Source organism: Ursus maritimus, unplaced genomic scaffold (genome assembly GCF_017311325.1).
Source record: "Ursus maritimus isolate PB19 unplaced genomic scaffold, ASM1731132v1 scaffold_1, whole genome shotgun sequence".
Taxonomy (NCBI): Eukaryota; Metazoa; Chordata; class Mammalia; order Carnivora; family Ursidae; genus Ursus; species Ursus maritimus.
Window position 1 is genome coordinate 58,624,039 of NW_024423343.1, and position 11,642 is coordinate 58,635,680.

The 11,642-nt window shown below is 54.6% G+C and overlaps 1 protein-coding gene across 2 annotated transcripts; it reads right to left on the bottom strand.

Moving 5' to 3' along the window:
* Positions 1 to 4,018: 4,018 nt before the first annotated feature.
* DLX1 (distal-less homeobox 1) lies at positions 4,019 to 6,696 on the bottom strand. Of its 2 annotated transcripts, XM_008687121.2 has the most exons (3): positions 6,384 to 6,696; positions 5,506 to 5,705; positions 4,019 to 4,352 (listed from the first exon to the last, which is right to left on the bottom strand). In XM_008687121.2, exons 1-3 carry the CDS (start codon positions 6,694 to 6,696, stop codon positions 4,098 to 4,100), a joined length of 768 nt encoding a protein of 255 aa, XP_008685343.2. In that variant the 3' UTR covers positions 4,019 to 4,097. The 2 variants fall into 2 exon arrangements, with proteins under 2 accessions (XP_008685343.2, XP_040493510.1); XM_040637576.1 differs by lacking the exon at positions 5,506 to 5,705 and having other exon boundaries at positions 4,276 to 4,352.
* Between the last annotated feature and the right edge of the window lie 4,946 nt (positions 6,697 to 11,642).

The following is an 11,642-nucleotide window of genomic DNA, read 5'->3' on the forward strand; positions in this document are numbered from 1 at the left end:
TACTACTTGCAGGACCACTCAGTCCCAGGCTAATGAAAGCCAAGACCAGTGAGAAGGGGGCTGGGGATTGTTGCTTGTGCCCCTACACCCCCCACCCCTGCCCCTTTTAGAGCTAGTGTGTATGAGAGAAGATATTAAAGAGGTATCTGTTGTTTGGCAATTTTGCTAAGTCTGTCTTCACTACTTCGATGCTGTGCATTTGCTAATTTGGAGGCCTGGCCATTGACAAGCTTGCTCCATACACCTGCAAGCAATTTGCCGGCTCCGGTACCAGAGAATTGCAGAGATGGCAGCTCGCACCTATTTGATTTTTTTTTCCCTTTTCTCAATGCACAGCAAATTTGGCTTTCAGTGCGTTATCTCTTTTGTTAATGCAAAAAGATTCCCTGGGCGAAAAAATTGCTCATAATTACCAGAGAGATGGGGAAACTGCATTAGAATAAATAAACCTGAAATTACTGTAATTATGTTGTGTTTGATGGGCCCGGCTTGTAATCAAGAAGAGAATACAGTGAAATGATGCTGACCCTCTTGGGTTTGCAGCTGTACGCGCACTTTGGGGTCTTTTTTTGCAGAAAAGAGTCATTTTGATAATCATTAAGCTGTGTGTAACCTATTTCAGAAGTGTTTTAAAATGAGGTTCACATTTTTTGAACAAGGGGAAAAAAAATCCCAAAATTGCATTTTGCCATTACAGACTCATACATAAGGAAAGGTTGTGTTTTCTAAGTGACAATTGTTAAGACATAATATTCGAAATCAGTATTTAATCATTATAATGAGGTATTGTTTAAATATAACCACCTTTAGATTATTCATAGTTTAATTAATATACTCATTATGAAAATCTTTGAATCAGATATTTGATGAACTACTTGTCAGTAACAAGGCAGCATTAATTAGGCCTATATTGAGATTAACATTTTTTAAAAGTGCAACCGCTTATAATTATAATAGAGCCTAACTAAAGACCGCCTTCGTTGAGCTAAAACTAATAATTTCTCTATTTGAACTGTTAGCAAGAGATTATTAAATTAGTATAAGCTAATATCTCAAAATATTAAAATCCGATTGACCAAACAGATTTTGCCTGTGGCTTCAGGCGCTGAGCCCTGGCTGCCGCACCGGAGTTGAACGTGTGAAAGCAACCCACCAAAACCTCCCCTCTTGCAAAGTCACAACTCCTGGGAAAACCAAATCCGGGAAGGTCCCTACCCCGGCGGCGGAATCCAGCCTGGGAAATCCTGTTCCCTCTCAGCTTTGAGATCCGTCCGCTCCCGCCTCCGAGATTTGATCTCCCCCATTTGCCTTCCGGGTTCTGGAGACCTGCGGGAGAGGAAAAGTCCTAATCCCAGGCCCTGAAGGGGCCTCGAGGTCCCCGGCTCCATCCCCCACTCTTTCCCCAGCTCCCTCCATCACCGCCCCTCCACCACTTCCCCTCCCCTTCCCAAAGGGCGTCAGAAGAGCCTGGAGCATCTGCTCTTTCACCAGCACCAATTGAAAAATGGGTGCTTGTCACAACACAGATCACTGCCTTCCCCGCTTTGCTCCCCACCGCGCGCTGCAAAGGGCCCCCCAAAGGCGGAGGCCAGTCCGCAGGAAGCAGTGTCGCAAGGCGAATGAGAGGGAAGCGGGAATCGCTCAAAGCAGTCGGTCGGGGCCCGCAGCTTCCCCGAGCTTCCTCCGCTCGGCTGTGGGGTCTGGGGTTGAGGTTGGGGTGAGACGCCCGGCACCGGGTGGAGGGAGCCAGGCTGGTTCTAGTTGCTCGGAGTCCACTTTCTCCTGGAGAGAATTCATCAGAGCGTTCCACTGGAGGAGCCCCCTTACCGACCTGGCCTCAGGGCCGTCGGGCTACGGTGGGGGGTCTTGACTCGGCCAGCTCCTGGGTTCCAAGGAGTCAGCGAGCCCTCCTGCCCCTCCCTTGGCATTTCCATCTGAGGCGCGGAGAGAAGCTGGGGATCATTAGGAGGGAAGGGGCTTCTCGTTGTGGACGGGCCCGACGGGTGGGAGTGACTGTGGAGGGGCCCAGGTGGAGCCTTGGGAGTGTCCCCCGGAGCTCACTGATTGACTGGGTGTAGCCTGACAGCAGAGTCCTTCCGGCCCCTTTCCGGTGTCTGGCCGCGTCTTTTCCGCGTCGGGATCGAGCGCCCTGCGGGCAAGCGAAAGCCGGAAGGCCAGATCTCGGCGGTGGCGAGGGGCAAAGCCCGGCGTCTCTGCTTTCAGCCCTCTAGGCTTCCGGCGAGGTAACGGGCTGTGGGGTGGCGCTCACGTCTCCCATGCCCAAAGCCTTTGAGCTCAGCTTTCATCTCCCAGCCAGCTTTCACAGTCCCTTTGGTTCCTGAGACCCGGCTCTGTCACGCAGCACCTGTTCCTGATTCCCCCCCCCCTTCCAAGGACCCTTGCCAGACAGTCGCTGCCCACCCTTCTAACCCAGGTAGGGATCAGACCCCTTGGGGATCAGAAGCAGAGCAAGATGAACGGGCCCAGCGGCTCGGGAGGGCCTCGCCCGTTATTCTGGTTCTGTCTGGAGCCGGGAGTCGCTACCTCTGCATTATCTGTCCCCAGAGGTGGAGGCCCGGCCCAGCCCACAGCACCCCTTCACACAGCACACCAGACAGCAGTTCTTTCTCGAAACCATAATTTTACTGTCTCAAAGAAACTTTATAACTTATTTACAAAGTTCTTTTTCCCAAGATACAAAGCAATAAGTTAACATTCTCAATATAAAACTAAACTTTGACATAGAGAACACAAAACACAGTTGATTTCAATTGATCACATTTTCCAAATTTCACAAGTAAAATGTCAAGATTCCCATTTCACAAAGCATCAGGCTTTACAGCCACACACAACAGAACGGAAAAAAGCTAAGCTTGTGCAACATGTTTACGGAACAATAATAATAACAATAATACTTAACAACAATAATAATATGTACAGCGATTAGATCCTGCACTGGAGACTGGGCGTCCAGGGTGCTGCCTGGCATTATTCTGTGGTCGAGCCTCTGGGGATTAATGCTGCTTTTGTCTTACTTTAAAGCTCACTGGCTTTAGGGCGCTCGTTTATGCCTGCCTGTTTTCTCTTCACTGCCCATCGGTCCTCTCGCGCTCCCCAAGCAGGGAATTAGGATTTTTCTTCTTGTCCAGGCAAAGCGACCAAGGGTTTTTCCCGAGATGAGAAAATTGTGTTGGCTTCATTTCTTTTTTTTTTCTTTTAAAAATAGTACGGAACATGTAAAAATGCAAAGCATTAGGTTCCAACCTCTCCATACCAGCCAAGTACAAAAGTTACTGTATTAAGTTAAAAATCACCAGGTCCTCCTTGTTCGTTTTTCCGGGTGTGTTTGAAGTAATCGGTACTTTCGGACCATGCGCTCCTTGCGCTCCACAGAACTGCGACCTGGTCAACATTCACCATCAGGCGAAGTCCATTTCTCAATAAATAAAACCCCCTCCCTCCAATTTCCCCCAATTCCCGACCGAGCTACACAGATGGTTAGGCAGGCCCAGGAGAAGGTCAGAAAGGACAAAACGTCCCAGCATGCGGAACTGGGCGGCCCGGCGGACCGAGCCTCTTCCGACCTGGTGACTTTTTGCAGAGGCCGCAGAATGAGGACAGCGGACAGACGAGGACCTCGACTTCGTCAGCGCACAGATACAGAGCGAAAGGAGACAAGAGACAGAACAGAAAAAAAGCTTTTGCTTTTTCTACATTGTTTTTTGTGGGTTTTTTTTTTTTCTTCTTTCTTCCTGATAGTCCCACACAGCTGAGGGTCGGCGAGTCGGGTCCATCTGGCTCCTCTTGCTGCTCTGGCTGTCTCGGGAGGTTGTGCCTGCGTTCGGAGACCGCTGTCTGCTGTCACCGCGCGGCCTAGGCCGGGGCGAGGGCGAGGGCGTGGGCGCCGCGAAGTCGCCAGTCCAGACCGCGCGGGACTCCAAGGAGGTGGCGGGCGTCCTGCCTTCGCTGTTCCTTCTTCTTTGCCCCTGGGGCCTTCTGTAGGCCCAGGGCTTGCGGACGGGGTGGATGGACCGGGAGGCGGGAGGGGCCCGGGCCAGGGGAGACGGGAAGGAGGCGGGAGGGTGAGGGCGGCAACCTCACATGAGTTGGGGTTGCTGCATAGCTTCTTGGTGCGCCGAGGGGTACCACGACGTGTAGCTGGGGATGTAGGAACCCGCGCTGCCGCCTGAGCCCTTCCCAGATGAGGAGCTGGGGTTCCAGCCAGGCGGCACTGGCGGGGAGCCGGCAGACAGCGCCCGGCCGTTGGCCAGCGCGCTACCCTCCAGAGCCGCCCCGCCCTGCTTCATCAGTTTCTTGAACTTGGAACGCTTGTTCTGGAACCAGATCTTGACCTGCAAGAGCGGACAATAATGTGACTCGGCTAGGTCCATTGTGCCTACCCTGGTCGTCGGGGAGATGAGGGGGCCGTGGGACAGTGGAGAAAGGATCCCCTTTGCCGCCCTGCGCTACTGGGCAGCTCCCTGCTGGAGGAGCAGAGCCCCACCACCACTTATAAGAACCAAGGCCTCGAGGCCAGGCTGCCAGCCGCTGTTTGCCCGCAGAGGCAGCTCTCAGAAAGCCAAGGGGGCGTGGTGGTGAGGAGTTAGGGGAGATCCAGGCCTTCGCTTGTCAGGGACTCAGCCCGACCCTGGCAATCGTCTGGGGGAAGAAGCAGCGCCTGCACACCATCGAGTCTTCAAGTCCAATATGAACATCAATAAAAGAATCGAGTGGAGGGAAGGAGTGGAGGAAATTTATTTGCAATGCCACCTGCTTTCTCTTTGCTCCATCCTTTCTGCCCTTGAGTGAGTTGGGGGCTGAGTGAGGAGGCCAAAAGGTTTTGTTAAACTTTTCATTTGGACTTACATCAACCTTTCCTTAGTGTCTGTTTGCTCTCCCCAGCTCTGCTCCAAATCCCGGCCCAGACGTTGGAAACCTGCGCCAGTCCTGATCAGAAAGCCCATGGGATCCCCAGAGTCTTAGAGCAATCCGGGAAGGAAGGTCCCATTCCTCCTCCAGGGTCTGGGACTTGGGAGGTGAGAAGGCGGAGGAAAGGATTTCCCCTTACCCCAACCCGGTGAGAAGGAGGAGGAGGGAGACAGAGGCTCCGGCCCAGGCCCTAAGCGATTAGCCACACACTTTAAAGGCAAAGAAGGGATTAAGCCCAGCGTCTATTGTTCCAGTTGTTCGGGCACGTGTGACCTCAGAGTCCCCAAACAAAACGTCTAGGGAAATCCTTCCGCGCCCTAATCAGATTGTCCAAGGAGTGAGGGCCGGGCGGCAGGCAGCGCCGAGTACAGAGTGCAGCGACAGAGCCAGGGCAGAGAGAACTGGGGAGGAAGGAGAGACGCAGGGAGAGCCGGGGGGTGGGACGGGGACACACACACACACACACACACACACACACACAATCTCCGACCCAGAGGCCCAGAGAGCGAGAAATGAAGCTCCGGGCGCAGGCCGGCCGCGGGAAGCCCGCTTGGCAGAGGGGCAGCGGCAAGGTACCTGCGTCTGCGTGAGTCCCAAGGAGGCCGCGAGCTCCGCCCTCTCGGGCAGAGCTAGGTACTGAGTTTGCTGGAACCTCCGGTTCAAAGCCTGCAACTGCAAACTGGAATAAATCGTCCTGGGTTTGCGGATCTTTTTCCCCTTGCCATTGAAGCGCACTTCACCGCCTTCCACCACCGTGCTCTTCTCGGAGTCAGCCCCTGGAGGGACAGCAGAAGCGGGGGCTGCTGTTAATGCAGGGACAGCCTTTAGTGCGGGGAGCCGAGGGCGAGTGGCAATCAAGGGGTGGCAGAGGCTGGGCCGAGAGAGAACGCTCAAGAAACTCCGAAAGCCAGGGAAGTGTCCCGTAAAGTCCGAGGGCCGGACCCGGGCCGCTGCAGGCGGACTGGGGCAGTTCCCAGGCGTGCAGTTCCTGCCTTTGCAGAGAAAGTTTGCTATTTTTGCAGGCGGTAGTTGAGGTTTAATTACCCTTAATTGCATACATTGTTTATAGCGCTACGCAATAAATAATTACTGAGACTAATACGTGCACATGTGGGTTTCTGTTTTCCAAAGGGGCATTGTGTGCTCGGCGCACAGAGCCGCCCAGAGGCCCAGACAGTGCCAGGGGACGCTCTCGGATTTATTCTTTGCTGGATAGATGTGAGTTGGGTGGAATTTTTTAAAAAATTTTTTCTTTGCTATGACAAGGATCCATACATAGATTGATAGCCGAAACCTCCATTACTCCGGCGCCCTCCCCACCCCCACCTCTCTCTCCTCCTCTCCCTCCTCTCTCTCTCTCTTCCTCCCCTCCTTCCTCCCTCCCTTCCTCCCTCCTTCTGTCCCGCTCTCCCTTCGTACCCTTTCCTCTCCCTCTCCGTGGCGGGCGCACGTACCTGGGTCCTCCAGGCGGCTCTGGGCGAGGCTGGCGCTGCCCGGGTAGGACTGCACCGAACTGATGTAGGGGCTGGACGCGTGGCTGCTGACCGAGTTGACGTAGGGGTAGCCCAGCGGTCGGGAGAAAGACGAGGCCGAGCTGTAGGCGCCGTCGGGCTGCGAATGGCCCGCCGAGTGTAAACAGTGCATGGAGTAGTGCCCGTGGGACATGGGAGAAGGAGACATTTGCTGGTTGGGTGGCCCAAACTCCATAAACACCGCCTTGCCCGACACGGGGCTGTTGAGACTTTCTGGCATGGTGGTCATGGTCATCTCTTCTCGCGGGGTCTGGGTGTGGGTCTCTCTCTCTCCTCTGCTTCCCTTTTGGGGGTCTCTGTGTTTCTCAGGACAGGAAGGAACCCAATTTAAGCGGAACAGGGGTTTTCACTTTCCATTCATAAGAAAATGGAGTTTGTCTCTTTGAAAAGTCTAAGCATGATGCTGCCGAGCTCCCCAAACTCGCTTCAAAGCTTTGACTCAGCCAAGGTCATAAATATTCATGAGCTGGCGGAGCTGATTGGTCCGCTGTCTTGCATAATCACCGGGGATTGGTCCGAGGCGCTCCGGCTCCGCTGGACTAGAGCGGGAGAGGTGGCCCGGCCTCGGGAGAAACGCGTCCACACTTCCCGGCCGGGGCTCCTCTGCAACAGAGCGCGCCGTGCGGAGCGCACAATGGGCTGCAGCGCCCGCTCCGGGACCTCAGCGGCCCGTGGCTCTTCAGCCTCCCGCCTCCCCGGCGCGCCTTACTTCCCAGAAACCCACCAGCGGTTCGGCGCAGCCGCCCTCCCCCCACTACTGTCCCCACCCTCCGCCCGCCCCCAACACCGGGACAGGGGCACCGCTTCTCCTAGCCGCCGTCACCCGGTCCAGCGCTCAGCGTGGGCGGCTCTGGAGCCCTGCCGCGGCCTCGGAGCGCGAAGTCGGGCACTGGGGTGGGGTGGGGGGCACCGGAGGCGGCCAACAGAGCGCTGTCCTCTTGAGAGTCGTGCGCCTAGCGCAGCGCTCTCGTTGGCGGCGCCTCCCTGGCCTGGGTCCGCTCTGCCACATCCCTGGGGTCGGGTTTGGGGCCCTCCGGACAAACTCACTCACTCGGCCGCCGCGCCGCCGCCGCCGCTCCCTGGGGCCCGCTCGCATTGCTCCAGGCCCAGCTGGCCACTCCAGCTCGAGGCTGCACCGGTCTGATCAAAGCAGAGCGCGCGGAGAGCCAGGAACCCGCGCTTCTCCTCCCAGGAAAGGCGGCCGCACCGCCCCCTCCCCCCAACACACACCCCCTCTTTCCCTCCCAACCTTCCTCCGCCTCCTCCTCCCCTCCACTCCCTCTGCGCCGAAAGCCCTGGACTCACTCGCCCCAAGGGCGAGGCGCAGAGTGGAGCCGAGGAGCCGGCGGGCTCAGTTCGGCTTGAGCCTCAGATACCAGGTGGTCATTTTCCGGCCTCCTGGGGTCTGGCAAGAGTACCCGGGGTTTAGGAGTCCTGCGGACCACCGAAACCCGCCGCAAAACCAGGCCAGTGGTAGGCACGCAGATCTGGTTACAGACACGTCTCTCATTGTCGCCCCGGATCCTCCTCATCTCCAGTGGTCAAAGCGAGCGCCACTGGGCCTGGGGGCAGGGCTGGCAAAAGCTGCCACGGCGCCTTCTATCTTCTGGGGCGCTAGGTACAGAAAAGCGCACAAAAGCCCCCCGCCGCCGCCACCACACAGCCACCCCCACGAGGCGTGGCGCGCACCACGCTGTCTGCGAGGGACTGTTGGTTCCCCATCCCGCCAGCCCCACGGTGAATCCCAAATTACTTTGTTAGGTAATTAGAAAGTGTTGATAATTATTTCTTTCATAATTTAGCGGTGTGACGGGAACGGGGAAATGATCTTGTGAAAGTTCACACGTGCAGATGTATTAGTTACTGATTCATTTGATTAAATGGTAGTCTCAAGTGCTCGGATCCGCAGCTGAAGGCGCCCCATTAGCATAACACTGATGTTTAATTTTCATACGCATAATTAGCCATATATTTAACACTAATAGCAACATGCAGCCTTTCAGCGTTAAACAGCCCGGGATTTGATCTGGCCTGAGCTGAACCTTCGGCGATGCACCTTCCCCTGTCTGGGGTGCGCAATGAGCACAGGACAAACCTCTGTAATCAAGCACATTTGGGCAGAGGGAACACCAATAAAAATGAACATTCAAAACAAATTACATCGGTGCTGTCGTTACAGATATTAGTGGAAGGGGCTTCTCTCTTTTTTAACTTCTGTAGCCGCAGCTGCTGCCCGCGGAATTCCTCTCCTTTGGTTTAAGGGCATGATATTGGGGGTAGCAATATTTCAGGCAGCGTGGTTGGAGCAAAAAGAAAAACAAAAACAAAAACAAAACAAAACAATCTTTCAAACCAATAACTGGTTTGCCAACGTTTAAAAAGATTTTCCCCCCCTTAATCACCGAACCACAGGGTGATGCTTTGTAGCAACAACCAGCTAATGACTCCGCCACCAGACTACTCCTGGAGCCGCTCGACTCCTCTTGATTTCCGTGTTGCACTTGTGGTTTTAATTGCTCCTTCCTAGCTCCCGTTTCGGGGTGTGGAGTGCGGTGCGCCCTGCACAGCAGCACGCATGCCGCCCTGGCCCCTGGTCTCTTGCGCGCACCTCTAGCGGGCCCTGCCCACGTAAGTGATCGCCGCGGCTGGCGCCGGCTCGGGGTTGGGACCGAGGGAAGTGGCTGTTGACTTCTGGCGCTCAGGGCTACACGTGAGGAAACCCGACGGCTGGGCGGCCCATGGGCCAGTTTATTCTAGAGAACTGTAAGGTGGGGGAAGGCGAGAGAGGCGGCCGCGGCTCGCGACCGTCTACGGGGCTCTCTGTCCACATCTGGAAGGGGGAATCCAAGCCTTTCCAGTGCAGGGGACCGGGCTGGCTCCGTGGAACAAAGGACTCGCACGCGCCCCCTCAGGAAACGGTTTCAGAGCCTTGTTTATTTTAGAAATGAATTATATGTGGGTGAGGGAGTGTCTACACTCGGGAATTATTTCTTAGCCCTAGAGAAGCAGGTCGGGGAGGGGCGGCTGAGCCGGGGTTCTCGGGCGCTGAGACACCCGGCCTTGAGTAGCTTCGCAGTGAGCGATCTTATCTCCACTCTGTGAGCCCGGAGTGAATCCCTCCCACACACCCCACCCCACCGCACCCCACCCCCACTGCTAAGACGACACCTGTTCTGAAACGTTGGTTTGCTTAGATCTTTGCCTGTCCCAACTCTGACAGGAAACAAAACTCTCGCATTTATCCTGAGAGTCCCGGATTCCGAGTAGAACCCGTGGGAGACAGCGCAGGACCCGAGTCTGGTGGTGGTAGCCGTAGCCACGCGTGGCCTGAAACCTCGGCGGCCCCGGGTGTGGTTTGGGGCCAGTTCAGCTGAAAGGTGGCGGTGGTGGTGCACAAAGTATTTTAAAATCTGCTTTCTAACTTCAACTTCAAAGCATGTTGAACGGAGTTCGTTCTGAATCAAGTTTGTTTCCTACGGAGCTGCCGATACTGGCTGGTGCTGGTGTATATACATACATGTGTGTATAATGTTTAAACGAGCCTTAAACTAGTTACTTTAATAAATAGGATTATAAACCTGTCCCATAAATACTTCCACCTCAGAATAATTGCTGCACAAACAGCATGTTATCCCAGTGGTTGGTAAAACCCTGTGGTCCTAATGAAATTATTCTTGGGGAACTTGGAGTAAACTGATCCGTAGATAAGATAAGCAGCTTACCGTTGCATTCTGATTGCTGTAGGAGAGAAGCGAAATCATTCTCTGGCAAACGTCTTCCAAGGCCATCTGGGCCAGGTTCCTTCCTAGAGAATCGGATTGTTCAGGAGCAGCCAGTCTCAGTCTCTAGGCCTTTGCTTGGCCAATATCTCAAACACCCTGAAAAGTTTTTCTATGGTCCTTGTAAATCTTCAACCCCTCCCTCACCTTTTCCAGCTCTCAGATCCACTTGAATTGGAATCGCCTCTGTCCAAATTCTCCGTCCCTGGGCACGGAGAAAGTGAGCTGGAAGGGTAGGAGGATGCCCAAGAGAATCCGAGTCCAGGGAAAACCTTGAACTAGCCACTTTTCCAAGTGTACTTATTGGCCTGTTTCCCATCTCTTCTCCCACCAGTCTGTGTCACAAAGACAACTGCCTCTTGGGTCCTGATCACAGAGACCACCTGTCATGGCAACTACAGGTGCTTGCATTTCCCTGGTGCTCTCCAGCCCAAGCTATATTTAGTGGGCGGCAACTTTGTAAAACCCGCTTCAGTAGAAACAAAAGTTAGCACAACCCCTGGCTGCCCGGACACCCTCAGCGAACTTGTTTCTAAAACCATGATCAGAGGGGGTCTATTCTCTATGTGGCCTACTAGACGCCCAATACCTCTTCACCTGAGCCCAGGTCTGAACAGGTGCTCAGGGGGAGGTAACGAGTGCTGAGGAAGGGAGGGTATTCCGATCAGAAATGGGTCTTTGGGAAATGCAGAATGTCGGTGGTTGGATTTTCTGCTTCTGAAGCAGGTGAAGCTGCAGGCTTGCCGGCTTCAATCCCAGCTAACTTGGCTCTTGCCCTCAAAAGTTTCCATATCTCCCCCTGCTAGAATCCTCTGGGTCTCCAGCAGGAGAGCGCAGTCCAGAGGGGACCAATATGGGGACAGGTCGGCTTAGGAGCTAGACAGATGAGCTGGACACTGTTCACATATGGACGGGGGGGGGGCAATGTTCTAATTTCTAGTGCAACAGACTGTGTGTGTGTGTGTGTGTGTGCGCGCGCGTGTGTGATGGAGGGGTGAGAGGATCCTTCAAAAGTAACCTCAGGGATGGCCGCTTGGGGCAGGATGAGGGATGTGAGGAGGAGCCACAGGGGCCGGGGAAAGTCATGTTTGTGGACTGCTAAAGCACTGTAGAGGCCAGACCCAGGGTTCAGGGGCAAGGAAATAGCTGTAACCAACCCCACCGTTTGTGGGCTAATCTTTTCATCACAAAGCAGCTATGAGGGGGAAAGAACTGGAAGGGCTACTGCCAATGTGGGATCCACAAGGGGGAAAGAAGAGACTTTTAAAAAATTCCCATCTAACATCTAGGCTCATTCTTTCCCCCACGCGCCCATGTGAAAAGTTCAGAGGCTCAAAAATTAACCACCTACCCTCTCCCTCTAGTAACTGTCAGAGACACAAGGACCACAGACACAATGGGC

Coding starts and splice junctions, on each gene's coding strand:
- DLX1 (XM_008687121.2), bottom strand. CDS start 6,696: ATGACCATGACCACCATGCCAGAAAGTCTCAACAGCCCCGTGTCGGGC. Junction 5,706..6,383: donor GAGCCGCCTGGAGGACCCAG/GTACGTGCGCCC, acceptor CTGTCCCTCCAG/GGGCTGACTCCGAGAAGAGC. Junction 4,353..5,505: donor TGGGACTCACGCAGACGCAG/GTACCTTGCCGC, acceptor CCGCTCTTGCAG/GTCAAGATCTGGTTCCAGAA.